This window comes from Scyliorhinus canicula, chromosome 16 (genome assembly GCF_902713615.1).
Source record: "Scyliorhinus canicula chromosome 16, sScyCan1.1, whole genome shotgun sequence".
Taxonomy (NCBI): domain Eukaryota; kingdom Metazoa; phylum Chordata; class Chondrichthyes; order Carcharhiniformes; family Scyliorhinidae; genus Scyliorhinus; species Scyliorhinus canicula.
This window is the reverse complement of record NC_052161.1, coordinates 116,579,503-116,600,791: the sequence shown is the minus strand read 5'-3', so window position 1 is coordinate 116,600,791 and position 21,289 is coordinate 116,579,503. Positions and strand designations below refer to the sequence as shown.

Genomic DNA, 21,289 nt, shown 5'->3' with positions numbered 1-21,289 from the left:
AGGCAGCGGGGTTCCTTGATCTATCCTTTAAGGCATCCTTAATTGCTCCATAAAACTAACAGTTCCAAATCCACTGGATGGATAAAATACCTAAACTTAACTGTATGAATCTGTATTCAACTAATTATTTTAAATTGCAACGTCGCATATTTTACCCATAGTGGGACAGAAGTGGATTAAAAGGACTATATGGAGGAAAGTCGCAGATTGTATCTCGTTTCATTAAATGCGTTTTTTTTTCCTGCACACCTTTGGACTGTGGGAAGAAGCCGGAGCAAACCCAGGCAGACGTGGGGAGAAAGTGCAAACTCCACACTGACAGGTACCCAAGGCTGGAATTTGAACCCAGGGCCTGGTGCTGTAAGGCAGCAGAGCAAAGCTCTGTGCCACCACGTTGCCAGTCTGGAGACTTTGCAGATACTGATCCTTTTTACAAAGACAGTTCCCAGCAATTCTCATTCAGCTTTACCATGGCAGCCGTCCATATTACTTAATCCTTTGTCATTGCCATAGACGTCAATTACAACAACACTACTAATAACCAATCAAGTGCACAGTCTGTTACAAGTGCTAAGCGATTTCAAATGCTGTGCTGCTTTTAGACTAAGGCGGGTATTGAAGCAGTTCACACCAAGTTAAAGTGTGATTCTCTTAGTGATGAGCTTCTGGATACAACTGTTAGAGGTAATTAGCAGAGGCAGCTGCTAAGTGAGACTTTCTGTTTATTTAACGTTTGTGGGAAAACTCTATTAATGCAAAGAGCCCGCTGCAAATTGTGGGAAGGGTAACAGCACAACAGCACGGTAGCATGGTGGTTAGCATAAATGCTTCACAGCTCCAGGATCCCAGGTTCGATTCTCGGCTGGGTCACTGTCTGTGCGGAGTCTGCACGTCCTCCCCCTGTGTGCGTGAGTTTCCTCCGGGTGCTCCGGTTTCCTCCCACAGTCCAAAGATGTGCGGGTTAGGTGGATTGGCCATGCTAAATTGCCCGTAGTGTCCTAAAAAGTAAGGTTAAGGGGGGGTTGTTGGGTTACGGGTGGATACGTGGGTTTGAGTAGGGTGATCATGGCTCGGCACAACATTGAGGGCCGAAGGGCCTGTTCTGTACTGTACTGTTCTATGTTCTATAACATGCTCTGGGAATGAAAAGTGGATGAATATTTCAATGATTCATAGAGTGCCCAATGAGTTCCTCATTTCTAATCCTTTGGAAAGTAATGCTAGTTTGATGCAGCTTTTCTCTTTTTTTTAGATACAGACGAAATGTACCTGGAAGATCAGTCTCCCAGCGGATCACAAACCTTTTACCCTTCCAGTGTTGAAGGTCCCTGCACTGTCTTAGCTCCTGTTTCTTCATATGGAGCCAGTTTATCTGGTGAGCCAGTGCAAACAGACATGACTATAGTACAACCTTCCCACAATGGATCTCTCGCAGAAACGTTCCTGACTTGCGACCCTCCTAACTGCTTGTCTCTTCCAGAAACCACTTCCGGTGGAGCAGAATTACATAGAACAGTGCGGCAGAGCACTGGCAGTCACCCACATCATTCACGCTCCAGCAACAGCAGCTCGCTCATGGAAGACGATGTATTTTATAACTAGAACGAGAAATTAAGATCAGAAGCTGTAGTCTTGGACAAGGGTCCACTTCCTTTGTCATTCCATTTTAACTTTGTGTGTGTTTGATATTGAGATATCGGATGATGAAAAATGGATCCTACAGTCGTTCGCGTTGTCCCACAGTTTGGGGGGGGAGGAGAGGGTGGTTTAGAAATCAGCAGCGATTCCTGCTTTTCATCACCATCCAGTGAATGTTGCTGGATGCTGACATTCGGAACGAATTGAGCTTCGCGGTTAAACAGGTTTCAGAAACCCAAGCCTTAAAAGCTAAAAAGCATTCAACTGGCCTCTCATCATAACTCCTGTGGGAAATTGTTAAAGCTTGCGGGGAAATGGTGTTCAAGTCTCAGACTGGCACATAAGGAATGATCAGTTGGACAAGGTGGATACTCCTGAAAAAAAATCAACTTCCCTGGGAGAGGAGGGGGGAGGGGAGATTAGAATGAAATTCAGGTATGTTTTGGCTACAACAGAGACCCCTAGTCAAGTATTACATTGCTGTAGTATAGAGCATTTGCCTTAAAATAAAATCTACCATTATAATCTTGACAGTAAACATGTCTAACCTTGGCACAGCCCACTTGTTGCTACTTGAACAGGGGGAGACAATGGTGTAGTGGTAATGTCACTTGCCTAGTTATCCAGAGACTCTGGTTAATCCTCTGGGGGCCAGGTTCAAATCCCACCATAGCAGTGGTGACATTCTGATTTCAAGGAATTAACAAATGATGACTGTGAAACCATTGTTGTAAAACTCATCTGATTCACCTCCATTTAAGGAGGAAATTTGTTGCCCTTACCTGGTCTGGTCTACATGTGCCAATACTGCCCACGCCCAATGAAGAATATGTTTTTTTAAATTGTTTGTTTAATTTCTTAAGACCTTTTTACCAAAGCTCAGTTTGACCCTTCAGGTATTAGTCATCCCCTACCCCAATTAGCACGTTGTCAGTCTCCCTCAACAGCCATGTAATGTGTAAAACATTTTGTCAAGTGCAAGTTCGCACGGCCGTGCGGCGAATATCTGATGAATGGCTGTGATTTACTATCTGTCTTTGTTGTGAATTGTACTTGGAATTCAACCACACGCAAAAAAAAAATTAAACATCATTGAAATGTGTTATTTTATTTCTTAGACTATTCTAGAAAGGCTTCTAAAATTAGACAAACAACCCCAGAGGTGTATACCGTAGGAAGAAGGGAGTTTGGATTGGAAAACATTTTTTTGGGACAAGCAGCTGACAAATATTGAAACATGGAAAGTGGAACATCTAAATATCCCATAGCCCACACATGCTGAAGTAAGGTCAAAGGTCTGGTCAAATGTACTGGTAGCAATGAGCATAGAATCATAGAATTTAATAATCATAATATTACAGTACAGAAGGAGACCATTCAACCCATCGAGTCTGCACTGGCCCTCGGAAAGAGCACCCTACTTAAGCCCACACCTCCACCCTATCCCCGTAACTCAGTAACCCCTTCTAAACTTTTTTTGGACACTAAGGGCAATTTAAGATGGCCAATACACCTAACCTACACATCTTTGGACCATGGGAGGAAACCGGAGCAACCCGGAGTAAACCCACAGGGAGAACGTGCAGACTCTGCACAGATAGTGACCCAAGCCGCAAATCGAACCAGGGATCCTGGAGCTGTGAAGCGACAGTGCTAACCACTGTGCTACCGTGCCGCCCCGATTTGGAAGCGTATGAACGTCTTTGATATTTGGAATGACTACATGGACGTAATAACCCAGCCAATCTCCGGGAAGCCCAGCCAAAAGGAAAACTGACAAATTATTTTTGTTTACGATTTCAAGCCAAAGGTGAGTCTCGATGGACCCCTCTCCATTTCTACCCCCTCACACTCTATTAAGAATTATAAAGCCCCCAGAATAAAAGCTGCTCCTGTCCTGATGAGAAGGGTATTAAAGCTTTTGGGTCTCACACTGTATATATCCATATTTAACATGTTTTGGATGAAACCTTATAAATATTGGATGACACCCTGAAGGGTTTATCCTCTTGTTTTGGTGCCTCTCAGTCAAATGGAAGTGGTGATGGCTTTCCACTGACTTAAAAACCCCTCTGGAGTTCTTGTTCCTATGTTGGAGGATGAAATAGCGTGAGGACGGCTGGGCAAAACACGGCTGGGCTTCTTCACTACTTCTGACTCTTCCCCGGATTTTTCAGATGGGACACTCCGAAGTGCTCCTTCATTAAGATAACAGATATTTCTGAGAAGTCAATATAAGATTTAATATCGCCATTCAAATATTTTTGTCTCCCCAAGCAGGAATCTGATTAAGTAACCCACCCATTTATTACTTTGAAAAAATACAGAGTAGTCACATAGCTCGCAATAGCGAAGAACTCAAAACAACTCGTTGCAGGAATTTTAGCTTTTTGGAATGTGGGAGGCACATTTTGAGCGCATTGCCTGGGCGCACAAAGCTTAACGCGTTTGCTGGGTGTTGCTGCAGGAGCGTGTGTCGTGACATAGTGCGCTGAAAGAAAATCCAAGTAATCACGGTGACACATAAAATGGCAGACAACTCTCTTCTGTAATATTTACATCTTGACAGGGCTACGGCCATTGGTGAGATCTTCAATCACCTTCTTCAGCTGATAGAGAGCACAGAGGTATTAGTTAATGAGCAGCCCACAATGCAACAACACGTGAATATGCAGTGCTAAGTCATTGATCTGAATTTAGAAGCAATATTACCATCTCACGCAAACACCGTAAAGATAACGCGCATGCATTAGAAAACGCTTTTTGGTGGCATTTGATGTAGAATCATAGAGGTTTACAGCTTGAAAACTGGCCCTTCGGCCCAACTTGTCCATGCCCCCCTGAATTCTCTGGCTGTTGAGATTCTGCTTTCCTGCTGGCAGCGCACCCTGCCCCCGGGGTTCCCAGCCGTGTGGGATGGCTTCAATGGGAAATCCCATTGCCAAGCAGCGGGAAGAGAGGATCCTGCCGCCAGCCAATGGCGCATCGCCAAGAGACACGCGGCTGGGAGGGGATGGAGAATCCCACCCGTGATCTATCCTTTTGTTGGATAAAGTCCTAGATCCTGGCAGGTTTAGATAACAATAGTTGATAGCTGAATGAAAACAGAAAATGCTGAATAAACTCAGCAGGCCTGGCGGCAACTGTGGAGAGAGAAACAGAGTTAATGTTTCAAGTCTGTGTGACCCCTCTACAGAACTGTTTTTATTTCAAATTTCCAGCATTCGAGGTATTTTATTTTTATTTGATAGTTTTTTTTTTTGTTTTTGAATTTAGAGTACCCAATAATTTTTTTGTTCCAATTAAAGGGCAATTTAGCTTGGCCAATCCACCTACCCTGCACATCTTTAGGTTGTGGGGGTGAAACCCACGCAGACACGGGGAAAATGTGCAAACTCCACACAGACAGTGACCCAGAGCCGGGATCGAACCTGGGTCCTCAGCGCCGCAGTCCCAGTGCTAACCACTGCGCCACATGCCGCTCCTCTTTTATTTGATAGTTGAATGGCCGCCTGATATTATTAAAAACGCTGAAGCCATTGTGAATTGTGAGGCAGGATGCAAATGGATGTTTAAATGGAGAAGATGGTCAGATTGATGCATAGCTTGAAGCTTTACATTAGCAGGAACTCACGCTTCTAGGCACCATGCTTTAGGAAGGATGGACCAGGCTTTAGAGAGGGTGCTGAAAGGATTTACAAGACTAGTTCCAGGGATGAGGTAACTCAGTCACGTGGAAAGGTTGGAGAAACTGGCTTTGGTCACCCAAGAGAGGAGAAAATTAAGAGCAGAGACACCCCCCCTCCCCCCATGGCGTTACGCCTGGCCCATGTTTACACCATCAGGCTCATTTAAATAGGCAGATCTGGATCTCGCCAGGCGGTGTGAGTCAGGTGACTCATGATCGGCCTGGCGCGGTGCCCTATTTGGGGCTCTTGCACAATTCACCTGTTGCACCTGGATCCACGCCGGGCGCAACAGAGTCGCTGAATCACACCCATGGAGAAACCTTATCATTGGCGAAAGGATCCAGAGCCAGAGGACACTGTTATAAGGTGATTGGCAAAAGAAACAATGGAAACCTGAGGGATAACATTATTATGCCACAAATGGTAAGGATCTGGAATGCACTGTCTGAGAGTGTGGTGGAGGCAGATTCACACAGTGAGTGGTTAGGATCTGGAATGCACTGTCTGAGAGTGTGGTGGAGGCAGATTCACACAGCGCGTGGTTGGGATCTGGAATACATTGTCTGAGAGTGTGGTGGAGGCAGATTCACACAGTGAGTGGTTAGGATCTGGAATGCACTGTCTGAGAGTGTGGTGGAGGCAGATTCACACAGTGAGTGGTTAGGATCTGGAATGCACTGTCTGAGAGTGTGGTGGAGGCAGATTCACACAGCGAGTGGTTAGGATCTGGAATGCACTGTCTGAGAGTGTGGTGGAGGCAGATTCACACAGTGAGTGGTTAGGATCTGGAATGCACTGTCTGAGAGTGTGGTGGAGGCAGATTCACACAGCGAGTGGTTAGGATCTGGAATGCACTGTCTGAGAGTGTGGTGGGGACAGATTCACACAGCGAGTAGTTAGGATCTGGAATGTACTGTCTGAGAGTGTGGTGGTGGACAGATTCACACAGCGAGTGGTTAGGATCTGGAATACACTGAGAGTGTGGTGGGGACAGGCTCTATGATCTATGATCTAAGTGGTTGGGATCTGGAATGCGTCTGAGAGTGTGGTGGGAGAGAGATTCATAATGGCTTTCAAAAAGGGATCAAATAAGCATGGAAGAGAAAACAAATTCTAGGATACAAGGGAGTGGAACTAGCTGAATTGATGCTTCAGAGAGCCAGCATAGATTCCACAGGCTGAGTAGCTTCTTTCTGTGCTGTAAACATTCAGCAATTCCAATAGCTGGGAGGAGAAATCAAAGCAGCACTATATTGCTCTGAGGGACTTCTTGAGGCCTAGAAGGACCTGAGGAGGAACATCATTTCATTGCAAAATGCACCCAAAGGGGCAGATCAACAGCTTTGGAATGACAACTGAGCCTCTTTGGAATTGATTACTTCACCATTGTAACATCCTGGGGCTTAGACCAAACATTCTTCCAGATCTTAGTAAGATGTCTGCTAGCACTTGCCAGAAAGTAACACAGGGAACTCCCCACGATAGATTTGCTTAACCCAGAGATTTGCTTGCTCTTTGCATAGGAGGAATCCAATCAAGCGGAGTTCAACTCCAAATTCCAGCTGACTTCCATTTCCATAGAATCCCTACAGTGCAGAAGGAGGCCATTTGGCCCATCAGGTCTGCACGAGACAGTCACCCAAGGCCAGAATCAAACCGGGGTCCCTGGCGCTGTGAGGCAGCAGTGCTAACCGCTGGGCCACCGTGATGCCCTTTGACTTCTGCCTTTGCATCCCATAATCCTGATATTTTATAAGCCGTTCACAGGAGGTAGAAATCCATAGCTACACATCGACACTGGGTGAATGCTCTTTCCTACTATTATCATGCCACTGAACCCAAATAAATGGCTAAAGATCACGGAGTATGTCAATGCCAACATTGAAGGCATTAGGGGAGAGCGTGAGCCTGAGATAAACCAGAAAGTAGCAGCTAAGTGAAGTTGAGATTGGGTTTTAAAACCTGTAGACCATGGCAGGGAAGAAGAATTGAAGGACTGAAGAACTGCTGTAGCTTTGAGATCTTGAGTTATGGTTGGTGGTGGGGAAAAAAGAGAGGGCAGACTTGCATTTATATGGCACTTTTCATGACCATCGGACATATCAGCCAATGAAGCAGCATGGTAGCAGTGTGGATAGCACAATTGCTTCACAGCTCCAAGGTCCCAGGTGCTCCGATTTCCTCCCACAGTCCAAAGATGTGCAGGTTAGGTGGATTGGCCATGCTAAATTGCCCTTAGTGTCCAAAATTGCCCTTAGTGTTGGGTGGGGTAACTGGGTTATTATAGGGTGGAGGTGTTGACCTTGGGTAGGGTGCTCTTTCCAAGAGCCGGTGCAGACTCGATGGGCCGAATGGCTTCCTTTTGCACTGTAAATTCTATGATAAATTCACAACGCCGTACTAAAACTTAATGATGTGCTTGTAATTTTGCTACATGACATTTGCCCTTTGATCTCAGCTGCCTTGGATATTTTCTTTAGAATCTTCACCACTGAAAACCCATGGGACGCTGAATAGTTTACCACATTTCACATGATCCTTCAATTTCTGTTGAAATAAATAAATCATTTTCAGCGACTTTGGCTTCAATTTGCTTAGGGAAGAAAGGGAAGGAACAGGGAGCATGTCTGTGGTTTGGAGCAGGGGATGAGAATGGGGAGCCTTGTTTCACACTCAGCAGCCGGTCAGATTGACAATGGGACGGGAAAGTGGTGGCAGAGTAACCCACGTGGACTACAGCAGTTCAAAACATTAGCTGAACACTACCTTCTCAAGGGCAATTAGGGTTGAACAATAAATGCTGACCCAGCCAGCAACGGCCACATCCTGTGAAAATAAACAAAGACTGTTGGGGTTCGTCCCTGCCAACTGGGAAAGATCAAAGTTTGTTGAGGGGATGGGAGGAAAGGCAAAAACAGGTAAGAATGCTTGGCAGAAATGGAGTGTGGGCGTGGTGGTCCCTCCAGGCCATACATCATCCTGACTTGGAAATATATTCCCATTCCTTCACTCTCGCTAGATCAAAATCTTGGAACTCCCTCCCTAACAGCACTGTGGGTGTACCTATAATCACATGGACAGCAGAGGTTCATGAAGGCAGCTCACCTCCACCTTCTCGAGGGCAATTGGAGATGGGCAATATGGCACAGTGGTTAGCATTCCTGCCTCACGGTGCCGAGGTCCCAGGTTCAATCGCGGCTCTGGGACACTGTCCGCGTGGAGTTTGCACATTCTCCCCGTGTTTGAGTGGGTTTCGCTCCCAAAATCCAAAGATGTGCAGGGTTGGTGGATTGGCCATGCTAAATTGCCCCATAATTGGAAAAAATGAATTGGGTACACTAAATTTATAAAAAACAAAAGAGATGGGCAAAAGATCCTGGCCTAGCCAGTAAAGCCCACATCCAGAAAAAGAATTTTGAACAAACGGTCTGAAACATGTGCCATTAAAAAACAATTTCCTGATGGATCCTGATCCTTCCTCTCAACTCCCTTTAGCTGCTGGACTGGCCAGTGTTCAATTAAAATTAAGCTCCCAGCTGTGACATTATGTGTAATGTCTAGTACATCAAGGGTTGGTGAAATATTATAACCGACCACTAGATGGAGCTGGGAAGCAGACCTACGAAAGGGAATGCCTCTCAGGCTTCTGGAGGAGAGAAGGTTAGAGAGCCAAGGAGCAAAGCAGAGTACAATTTAAGATAGCGTGCATGAGATAAGTATAGTGTTGATTGTGGGTTTAGTTATAATATTGTATTGTAATAAATCTTAACTTTGTTTATTTGATTTAGCTTTTTGTGGTTTTTGTGTAGACTACAAATCCACCCTGAGTATAAGCAACATAAAGAACAGCACACCAGCCACACTGTGGGAGCCTGATTTAAATATTATAGTCAATGATCCTGGCCCTTGAGAACAGGGCACAGATGCACCAGTGCAACGCATAAAAACAGCCAAAAAACAGTGGCTGGCACATCAACAGCAGTTTGGGGATTTGGGAGATTTTTTTAAAATTTAGAGTGCCCAATTAATTTTTTCCAATTAAGGAGCAATTTAGCGTGGCCAATCACATCTATTGGGTTGTGGGGGCGAAACCCACACAAACACAGGGAGAATGTGCAAACTCCACACGGACAGTGACCCAGAGATTTGGGGGATTTTAACACCACTCCCTGACCCTCTCCTGTCCATTGCGAGGGGCTAAAATTCCCCGTTTGGTCTCCAGGAGAGTCAAGAACTTCATTCAATTACTGAGTAGAATATGTTCTAAAATTCAGAGCTCTCCTCCCTGCCCATATCTGCCCCATACCAGCCAGGCAAGAATAAAATTGGTGCTGAACATTTCAAATTTATGTGCAAATCTCACCCCTCCCCCGGCCACCTCCCTCCCTCCCGGCCACCTCCCTCCCTCCCTCCCTCCATCCCGCCCTCCCACCAGTCCCTGGTTACATTTTCTATTTGTCTTACCTCATTTCTGGATACAAAGCCAATCACCTTCCCTGCGGAGCTAACAAACATGTGCTGAAGGACAAGAAGATCAAAGAGTTTGTGTGCCTGAAAATAGATTACATTTTTAATGATATTTCTCAAAGCAATTTCGCTGCAATTCCAATTTATTATCCCTTTCAGGTGCTGCCTTGGCAGTTCAGAGATAGAAAACGTTGACTGATTGCAAACCATTTAGCACATTATCCATGCATTATACACAATTCCGTGGTGTTGCCCACAGCAATAATTGCAATTAGCACATCATCAGTATGTCTCAAAGCACTTCACACAATCAATTCCTGATAAAAGTGAAGCGATGGTTGTTTGTCGACAAATATATCAGCTGTTCTGTGTCAAGAATATATCATAAACAGCAGTGGCATAAACGAATCACTTTCCGATGGTGTTTTGTGAAAGAGAAAAGCTGGCCAGGACACCAGAGATAAAAGAAATATCTTGTTCTTTTTGAAATGATGACACAACACCTTGGTCCTTACTTCAGATGTGGTGACCCTCAGGTTAAATCACCACCGGTCAGCGCTCCCCCCTCAAAGGGAGAAGCAACCTCTGGTTGCAACCTACCCAGGAGATAAACAACTGAACCAATTCATAGAATTCATAGAATTTACAGTGCAGAAGGAGGTCATTCGGCCCATCGAGTCTGCACCGGCTCTTGGAAAGAGCACCCTACCCAAGGTCAACACCTCCACCCTATCCCAATAACCCAGTAACCCCACCCAACACTAAGGGCAATTTATCATGGCCAATCCACCTAACCTGCACATCTTTGGACTGTGGGAGGAAACCGGAGCATCCGGAGGAAACCCAGGCACACACGGGGAGGATGTGCAGACTCCGCACAGACAGTGACCCAAGCCGGAATCGAACCTGGGACCCTGGACTGTGAAGCCATTGTGCCATCATAGAGGATGGGTAATCCCCTATCAGATGGGTGCACCATGAATCGACTGAAAAAGCATTGTTATCTGGTTTTGGCTACTATTCTCGAAGTTCATGAAAAAAAATGTAACGTTAACCGAATCAGACTTTGACGTATGGCAACGTAGGGTCTAAAATTAATTTTTAAGAACTTTATCGTTTTTTCTCCCCTTTTTATCGATGCATTTTTGTTTCGAGCCACAAACTAAGGATGTTAAAGATTATTATTATGGATAAGAGTGATAGGGTGCAGTCACGGCAACCTTGCATAAGCAACCCTGTTTCCAACGAGATAGAAGTGGAGCAAAACCAGAGATCCTTAATCTGAATGAGATGACTGGGTCTGAGATACTGGGCTGGGTTTCCCCCTGGGAATGGGAAATGTAAGTCAGGCCTGTTCCGGGTCCTTAAACAGGAGGGGAACTATTTCAACCTGTGCCTTTGCTTGAGGCTGCCAATTAATGATCAGGTTCGGAATCAAATTAAGAATTGTAGACAGTCTCTCAAAGCTGGATGGCCAATCATAGGCATTCCAGTTTGAGAGGAGCAGCAGACTGAAATTTTAGATAAGTAAGAGAGAGGGAGCATCAAGATGGAGCCGGCTCATCTCCAACATTTCAAAGTTTTATATTAAAAATTAGACTCAAAGGCCAGGTCAAGACTTGTGGGAGGGCAGGGGAACTCTCTTTACAGGGCAGCCCTTTGGCTCTCAGTCAGTGAGGGCCTCTAGGCCTGCCTGGAGCATTGACTCCCCTGGCCAGCCTCCAGGCATTTTGAACTGACCACCAGCACTGAATTGAACAGGTACCCGCTGGTAGGCAGTCCTGCTGGCCTCTAATTCTGCCTCTTCAGAAATGGCCCTGAGCCAGGGAATCTGCATGACAGCCTCCAGCATCAGGGTCTCAGCTCCATCTGCTTCCGATCCTGGCCTCGGCGGGGGCTGAGAGTCCAGCTGACAGAGCCTAATTTACAATCTTTGAATTTCCATCGCCTCTCTTCAGCAGCGGGAGAACAACAGGAGCCTTCGGGGACAGCCGGTTTCAGTCCTAACAAGATTTCAAACGAACGTGAAAACATTTCAGGTCACCAGAGGTGATTCCACAATGCCCCCCCCCCCCCACTGTAGTATTGTGTGAAGCAAATAATGGCATGATGGGAAAACTAGTCAAGTCTTCTTGGTACAAGTGAATTTAAACTGATTTTCATATAACCTAAGGCCCAGAATACAGAGTCAGCCGAGGTCAGCATGTCTTGGGAACTGGGTGACTCTGAGAGTCTAGATAAGGCTTGAACTTAGCAGTCTCAATACATAACAAGCTAAAAAACTGTCTCTGCCTGTATGTAAACAAGTTTGTCCAGTTCTTAAAACAAAGACAAGATAATGATATGAAACTCAAGTCCCCTAAAGGTCAGAAGGTGACGCCATTGTAACGATTATTACTTATGTTTTACTTTCGATCAAATTCCTGACCAAGCTGTATTCATGTTATCTTGATCCTATAATGTATAAGAATCGCCTTCTTTTCTGTACTATCGCAGACTTGGGACGGACTCCGCAGTTTGTAATTGACTGCCTTCCGACTCCAAGTATCAGCCATTTTCTGCTAGCAGTTCTAATTAGTGAATAAAGTTCAGTTTTGCTTATCTAATGAATGTTGTTTGAATTTCTCTATCACAGTCAAGACGCGGGGAAAATATAAAATACAACATTTGGCGCTGCGAGAAAAAATCCAATATCCTGAAGTGAGCTTCCATGAGGGACTGAGAAAAAGTGATCAAAGCCACGACCGGAGTAAAGAGACAGACGCCGGCACAAGGTAAGATTGACCTTGGTCTCTCTCTCTCTCGGATCTGTGCTGCGACCCCTCATCCCTGACGGAAGTAACTAAAAAGGTGACGGTTCTCGAATCTAAATTTGACTGTGAGTACATTTCTTTTGTGTAATTAGCCGCAGGTCAGGGACCTTGTTGATCTCGTTTTTCATCCGCATCAGATTTATACAGGCTGTCAATAAATTTGGGTCCGGGACCCTTTGAATAAGTTTTGGGGTCAGGGACCCTGTCAATACTTTTTTCGGGTCAGGGACCCTGTCAGTAATTTTTTGGGGTCAAGGACCCTCCAGTTTGATTTGGTACCAGAAATTTTGTTTGAGCGTTTTTTTGCCAGGGGCACATTTTTACTGACATTATGCGACAAACTTTAGACAAAACTAGCGGCAATTCCCCTCTATTTTTCATGTGTTTAGAAACCTCTTCTCAAGAACGTAATATTCGAAGATTGGCTGCAGCGCTGCTTTAAACAATAAATTAGGTAACGATATCTGGCCACTAGGTAACACAGGGATCTTGGAACTTTGACAATAACATTGATGCAGAAAAAAAAGCAATCTGGAAAAAAAAAATGCCGGTTTCAAATCGTTTAATTTTACAGTGGAAAGAAACAGTCCACTTAACGCAACAAACAATCACAATGAGTTGAAGAGATAACGCCCGCAAAAGAGATATTAATGAGTGTGTGAACGGTAAAGCGAAAGATTGGAAGACTTTAAAATTGTAATGTGAGCTTTGGTATGGAAAACAGTCAAAATGATAAAAAGCAATTCGGCAATAAGAAACCTCCTCTCACCAGACAGATAGGGCTAGCTCGTAAGATTATAGGAAAGGAGGATCCTCCCAGTTGCTCTGGCATGCCGATGTTCCCACATTCAAGCGATACGGGAGCCGAGGAGAATTTGAACCCTGGACCCCACCCTCATTTTGCGCTCCCCGATTTTACAATTCCACTTTCCCAAGTCCTGACTCCCACTTCTGATCCCATTACCAATGAAACTCCTGCTAACGTATCCCCCTTAGCGACACGCACTCGGTCACAGACGCAAGCCGTAAATATCGAACAACCCTTCTCTACGGAAAACATGATAATTGACTAAAAGGTATTGATTAAAAGATCCACAATAAGGAAATTTTAGAAGTGAAGTTAATAAGTTATCAATTTAGAAGCATGCTGGCAATAATGACTAAAGTTTAACATTGCTTTTGAATGAAATTTAGATGATCAGATGATGTTAACTAACTACTGCTTGGAATGTTGTACTGGCCTTATTATGATAACAAGTGGTTCTTCTAAAGGACAACAAAATGTGTACTCGAATTGTTTTTAAACTATTGGCAAAACATTCATATTTCCTCTTGCAAATGTTCCCAAGCTTCCCAAAATGTTCCAAAGTTGTTCAGTTCACCCTATATCAGTTTAAAAGAAAGTAACTTTACAAATAAGAGTAACTGAAATGTGAATAACTTTTTAGATTGCGTGAAAAGACGTAAATGGCATCACGCCAAGTTCTCCACCCCTTAGATTCTGCAAGAAACATTAACCATTTCAGCAGACAGTTGGTCTTTTCTGAATTGACAAAGAAGAAATACTTCTCAAAGAATAGCTATTGCCTCTAAAATTAATCAGTGCAAATTGACTTAAATGGAATAACACAGATAAAGTTTTCGAAAGAGAATGAAAAATTTTTGTTCAAAATTTGTCCGCAAGGACAAGGGCTGAATCCAAGAGAGAGAAAGAGAGACAGAGGAAGAGATTGAAGGAGAGAGAGCCAGCGACAAGAGACAGGAACTGTTAGAGATAGCGAAAGAGAGCGAGCCCGGGAGAGGCAGAGATGGAGAGGTAGGCAGATAAAGAGAAAGAGCAACAAGAGTTCCAAAGACAGACAGAGTTATGTAGAGAGGGAGAGAGATAGATAAGAGAGAGAGGGAAAGAATTCATATTTCATTTTTCAGACTTTGACTTTAAAAATTATGTTTCAAGCTGTGATTATTTGAAAGAGGTAAAGAGATATCGATGCCAACATGGTCCTTGTTATTACCTGAAACCTTCGCGATAAAAGGTTCCCGTTAACTTTGTAAGGCGGGTGGCATAGAATCTTTACAGTGTCACTTTCGAGCTGTTAATTGGTTTGCATGGAGCGCGATTACTCCGTGATTTAAATTATAATCTCCTGCAGATGCGGATAACTCTGCTTAATAACACATAAACAGGGCAAAAAGCGTGCGGACCCTGACATAAAACATCACACACGTAATTTCCTTAATCAATTGTTAAAATTGTAATCGGAGGACCATCTGGCATCAGACAAAGTGTGCAATGGGTAAAACTTTAGATACAACTTTTTAAAATGGCAGCGTACTGCAAACGCTGGGTGAACAACTAAAGACCTATCAACAGTAATAGAAGCTCAACAAGTGATTTAGGAAAATAATAGGGCGTCAACTACTAAAAAGTTAGTTGCTCTATGGAGGGAATATTGTTCAAAATTGAAGGATGCTTCCTTGTTAGCCAGCTGACAGGATAAAGAATTAAAATTGAGTATAGAATTGACAGGTCTTGAAAACAGAATGCGCATATGGAAAAGAACCAAGTTAGGCTATCCACCTTGATTAGAAAGTTGCTGATTAGACACTGCAAATTCGGAGCGGTAATACAGTGCATTGATAATGGTATGTTTATTGAACTGTCTCAAATACGAGGTCACCAGCTGCAGAATTTAATAACTTCTGTGCCTATGCCTGATTGCTCTGTGTTCTATGCTGGCAGCTAACATTAACCCTGAGTACCACTGTTTAAAACACCCGATAGAGTCCAGATGAGAGAATATAGTGACCCAAGCCTTGATAACCGCATTACTATATCACCTATTCTGCAGGCCCAGCTTCGAAACTTTCCCCTATTCACTACTCCACAGTGGTGGTCGATTGATTTTGATCCCTCACATTTTTCACCTCCCTTAGATATTCCCAATCCACATGTCACTCTTTGCTACGATCATACAGTAACCTCGCCCGATTTGGAGAGCATTTACCAAGGCAAAAGAAGGGTCTGCCTTTCTTGTCGATTTACCCCACAGCCTATGACGTCAGTCGAGACTTGTATCACCCCACATGACCCTTTCTGTCAACGAAGGCTACAATGCCAAGTCCTTGGGATTTCTGGCAGCTGCACTACGAGGACAAGCTGATCCTTTCCTTAATGATAGTCAAACCCTACCCGCAGGCACTTTAGAATATTTTAAACGCCCATTTGTCCACATTGGCACACTGCACCATCATCATTCAACCCAATCTACAACTCCTGAACTACCCGCAGATTTATGGGCAGCCTCCAAACACGAAGTTGGTCTCACTAATGTCCCTCCTGTTGTTATTAGAGTCAAACCTGATATGCCCTTACCCTCTATTTCACAGTACCCTTTGCGGCCCGAGGCTGAAAAAGGAGTCTCGGTCATTGTTCAATCGTTCCTTCAGCAGGGAATTCTGATACCATGCCAATCGCCCTGTAACACCCCGATTCTTCCACTTCCTAAGATAGGAAGACCATCCGAATAGCGTTTAGTCCAAGACCTCCGGCTTATTAATCAGATAGTGGAACCCTTACATCCCATTGTCCCAAATCCAGCGACAATCCTTAGCAATGTCCCACCGGAAGCGACTATTTTTACCCTTGTTGATTTGCAACATGCCTTTTTTGCGATACCCCTCGCCCCTGAATCACAGTATTTGTTTGCCTTTACATTTAAGAAGACGCAATACACTTGGACTCGACTTCCACACGGTTTCATTCATTCTCCAACCCATTTCTCACAGGCATTGCACTCCCAGTTAGCGACATTAGCACCTCCTGGTGGCTCCACCATCATTCAATATGTTGATGACTTACTCCTTGCCAGCCCTGATTTCACCGCTAACCAGCGTAACACCTTTTACCTGCTCATCCGTCTCCATTCATGGGGATATGTGATCCCGCTCGCTAAAGTTCATAAAGGCCGACAGGTCAAATTTTTGGATGTCCTAATTAGTGCTACTGATCGCTCCCTTACTCAAGAACGCATTACTCCTATACTGCAGACCCCATTTCCTACATCGCCCAAGCAGGTGCAAGCTTTTTTAGGATTAGTGAACTTTTGCAGACAATGGATTCCTAATGTTACTGTGCATTCTAAAGAATTAACTCCGTACTCCTCTCAAAATGCTCCTCTTAAGTTTGAACTACCTGATTCAGCAAAGCTATCTTTTATTACCCTGAAAAACGCCCTGGCTATCGCCCCAGCACACGACCTATGTATGACAGACCTTTTCACCCAAATTCTTACTGCTGTCCATTTGTTAGTCCAGGCAGCCTCTAATCTAACCCTTCACCAACCAGTACAAGTGCATACTTCACACTATCGTGGCTCTCCTAACGTCTCAGCAAACCCAGCATCTGACTCAAGCGCGCTTGAGCCGCTATGAGGTTTCACTATTGCAAAACCCCTACCTCTCTTTTCATTATTGTTCAACCTTAAATCCTGCTGTGTTCCTCGAATAGCCCCCCGATAACCTTGAAGACCCACCACACGATTGTTTGCTTCGGAATCACTTCCTTACCGCACCTCGCCCGGATTTAACAGACAGGCCTATTGATAATCCAGATCTAATTTTTTATGTTGATGGCAGTTCTTCCATTTCCCGTCCCACAGTCGAAATATGCCGTGGTAACCGACACTGACGTGCAGGAAGCAGCAGCCTTCCAGACCCCTGTCTCTGCACAAAAAGCCGAGCTATTCGCCCTTACTCAAGCATGTATTTTAGCCACAAACAAAAGTACTAATGTTTACACTGATTCTAGATATGCCTTTGGCATGACCCCATGATTTCGGCCGCCTCTGGCAACAGCGAGGTTTTCTCACCTCTGTGGGAATTCCCATTCAAAATGCTCTTTGGGTTAAAAATCTCCTCGATGCTATTCAGCTACCCCGTCAATTGGCAGTTATTAAATGCATTGCGCACACGAAGGGTGAGACTCCTGTTCAATTAGGAAATGCCCGTGCTGATTCAGCTGCTAAAACTGCAGCTTCATCAACCTCTTTAATTGTTCCCAGTGGGGCTAATCAGGCTCTAAACCAGGTACCTGCATTACGGACGAAGGGCATGCCAGAGATAGCTGAAGTTCAAAATTTACAGAGGGACGCCTCTGATTCTGAGTGAACACTATGGAAGTCAATGAGGTGTTCGCACTCCTTGACACGAGACCTCTGGCTGACTCCAGTTGGTCAAGTTTGTATTCCAAATTCTTTATTGCCGTTACTTGTTGATTATTTGCATCCTTGTACCCATCTTGGTAAGGAGGGAGTGGTACAGCTACTCCTAAAAACATGGTGGCACCCAGATTTGAATACAGCAAACGCGGCTGGATCGATGCGTCATTTGCATGAAACATAATAAGAGTAAAGGTCCTCCGGGAACCACCCCCTTGCCAGATGATCCTTTTGCTTGTATACAGCTTGATTTTATCGAATTGCCAAAAGCACAGTGCTATAAATATTGTTTAGTAATAATTGATGTGTTTAGTAAATGGATTGAAGCATTCCCCACCACTAATTGTACGGCACATACAGTAGTGAAGTTGTTGTTAACGGAAGTAATTCCTCGTTTTGGGGTACCCAAAATGGTGAGCTCAGATAATGGACCGCATTTTGTAGCTCGGATCAATACTGAATTGTGCAAAGCCCTTGTAATTAAACAGCAACTGCACTGCGCGTATCACCCGCAGGCAGCAGGAATTCTGGAAAGAGCCAACGGGACTTTAAAAGAAAAATTATCTAAATTAACTGAAGAAACTGGGTTAAATTGGCTAAAAGTATTACCCTTGGCACTGTTTCACATGCAAGTGACTCCCCATTCGCGGACCGGACTGTCAGCTGCAGAGATAGTCTATGGTCGACCAATGAGGACTCCCTGGGATGCCCATAAAAAACCCCTAGAGGGAGTAGACCTCCATGTGATGGGGGAACAAATGCAGAACTATTTGAATCAATTAACACTTTCTTTGAAGTTTCTTCACTCACAGGTAAAACAGGTACATCTACCAGTAATGACAGGGACAGCCGTCCCTCGATATCCAGTGGTCAAACCCGGAGACCTCGTGTTGGTAAAAAACTGGGACAGAAAGAAACTAGGACAACGCTGGAGCGGACCATTCCTCGTATTACTGACGACGCCAACTTCGGTCAAACTTGAAGGACGTTCAAGTTGGATACATCTATCCGATTGCAAGAAGATAGTCTCCAACCCAGACGAGAACACAGGATGAAGATCTTCAGTATAATTTTTGGACTTTCTGGACTATTTAGCCTCAATGGCCACCCGGTAGTAAAAAAAACGAACTAAACGAGACCTGCCTTCCAATACCTATTTACATATGTCATATCTTTACGCCGAAAAATTGAATATTAGCAAGTGTTGGGTTTGCACCCATATCCCTGTCCATTCAAGGGAAGGAATACCTCTCCAATCTCTCCCCCTTCATACCACAGAAACAGTTGAATGGATTTTACGACAAAACCAAACAGGAATCAGGGGAGATAGGGGGAATATGAAAATATGGAAATCTGCTGGCTATGACATGACTAAATTTTCAGCTTCGTATCAACCTAACTATAATCATGCCCTGACTCCACCCTCCCTCACTGTCCACTCGTATAATGTTCAAGGTTCCGTATGTTTTAATAAATCAGGGAAAGGAAAGTTAATGGGGCAAAGTAGATGCAACCTACCAATACAATCCCCTGGATGACATCAGCTGATGATTTTACAGCCTACAATGGAACCTATTTCATTTGTGGCACTAAAGCATATCCGTGGCTCCCCATGGATTGGACAGGATCCTGCTTTTTGGGATATGTCATACCCCAAATGCATCACCAACCCATCCTTAAGCACTACCCCTCGCGAGCAAAAAGAACAATTTCTAAAACAGAACGGGCAAGGCATGAACGAACTGATCTACATGGCCTCAGCATTGGAACATCTGGCAAACGTAACTGCAACAGAAGCCAGGGACACTGGACAGGCACTGGCCGAGGTCTCAGCTGAGCTAGTGGCTGTCCGGACCGTGGCATTACAGAATCGACTGGCTTTGGATTATCTGTTAGCCTCGCAGGGAGGAACGTGTGCTATCATAGGCCAAGAGTGCTGTACTTACATTCCAGATGGCTCTGAAAATATCACTAACCTGGCCGACCATATTAAGAGACAGGCTGCTCAAATTCAAGAAATTGGAAGTGAATTTCACGACTATAACCCGCCGGGTTGGCTAGGGTGATTGGGTCATGGATTATTTGATTGGATCTTTAAGGCCTTTTTTCTACTTCTACTAATGCTATTAGGGATAGGATTGCTTTCCTGCTTGTGTAAATGCATTTTCAAACGAATCATGGATATACCTATTTAGCTAGTTGTCATGATATGACAAAAGGGGGGAGTGTAGTATTGTGTGAAGCAAATAATGGCATGATGGGAAAACTAGTCAAGTCTTCTTGGTACAAGTGAATTTAAACTGATTTTCATATAACCTAAGGCCCAGAATACAGAGTCAGCCGAGGTCAGCATGTCTTGGGAACTGGGTGACTCTGAGAGTCTAGATAAGGCTTGAACTTAGCAGTCTCAATACATAACAAGCTAAAAAACTGTCTCTGCCTGTATGTAAACAAGTTTGTCCAGTTCTTAAAACAAAGACAAGATAATGATATGAAACTCAAGTCCCCTAAAGGTCAGAAGGTGACGCCATTGTAACGATTATTACTTATGTTTTACTTTCGATCAAATTCCTGACCAAGCTGTATTCATGTTATCTTGATCCTATAATGTATAAGAATCGCCTTCTTTTCTGTACTATCGCAGACTTGGGACGGACTCCGCAGTTTGTAATTGACTGCCTTCCGACTCCAAGTATCAGCCATTTTCTGCTAGCAGTTCTAATTAGTGAATAAAGTTCAGTTTTGCTTATCTAATGAATGTTGTTTGAATTTCTCTATCACAGTCAAGACGCGGGGAAAATATAAAATACAACACCACCACCACAAGGGAGACAGCAAATGGGGAAGAAAACATGTGTTCCACACAGACAATGTCCTAAAATGGTCTTATTGTTAAAGACAACTCTTGGATGGGAGCCCGAGGTTGTGGGATCAACCATTTCGAATGATGCCTGAGACGGCATGTGATTTCAGTTGAGCACGATCGGGTTCAGGTCCAAGGGCACTGACTACCATCCATTTTATTCTTCAGGGGAGGCTGGCTTCATTTGGGCAGCACGGTAGCATTGTGGATAGCACAATCGCTTCACAGCTCCAGGGTCCCAGGTTTGATTCCGGCTTGGGTCACTGTCTGTGCGGAGTCTGCACTTCCTCCCCGTGTGTGCGTGGGTTTCCTCCGGGAGCTCCGGTTTCCTCCCACAGTCCAAAGATGTGCAGGTTAGGTGGATTGGCCATGATAAATTGCCCTTAGTGTCCAAAATTGCTCTTAGTGTTGGGTGGGGTTACTGGGTTATGGGGATAGGGTGGAGGTGTTGACCTTGGGTAGGGTGCTCTTTCCAAGAGCCGGTGCAGACTCGATGGGCCGAATGGCCTCCTTCTGCACTGTAAATTCTATATGAGTTATTCCAGTGAATGGGCCTTTTGACCTTTCTGGTTTAGCACAGTGGGCTAAACAGCTGGCTTG

The 21,289-nt window shown here is 44.4% G+C and overlaps 2 protein-coding genes across 5 annotated transcripts in view; one reads left to right on the top strand and one right to left on the bottom strand.

Annotated features, from left to right (window-relative positions):
* Positions 1 to 2,730, top strand: part of fam131c (family with sequence similarity 131 member C) — a 34,106-nt gene extending 31,376 nt beyond the window's left edge. For all 3 annotated transcript variants that reach the window (XM_038773681.1, XM_038773683.1, XM_038773682.1), the window contains exon 7: positions 1,253 to 2,730. In XM_038773681.1, the coding sequence (XP_038629609.1) occupies positions 1,253 to 1,602 (350 nt within the window). In that variant the 3' untranslated portion in view covers positions 1,603 to 2,730. The remainder of the gene's footprint in view (positions 1 to 1,252) is intronic.
* An 874-nt stretch (positions 2,731 to 3,604) lies between these two features.
* The window catches only part of clcnk (chloride channel K), a 151,424-nt gene continuing 133,739 nt past the window's right edge, over positions 3,605 to 21,289 (bottom strand). For both annotated transcript variants that reach the window (XM_038821627.1, XM_038821626.1), the window contains 2 exons: positions 9,792 to 9,878; positions 3,605 to 4,247 (listed from right to left, as the gene is read on the bottom strand). In XM_038821627.1, coding sequence (XP_038677555.1) covers positions 4,194 to 4,247; positions 9,792 to 9,878 — 141 coding nt within the window. In that variant the 3' untranslated portion in view covers positions 3,605 to 4,193. The remainder of the gene's footprint in view (positions 4,248 to 9,791; positions 9,879 to 21,289) is intronic.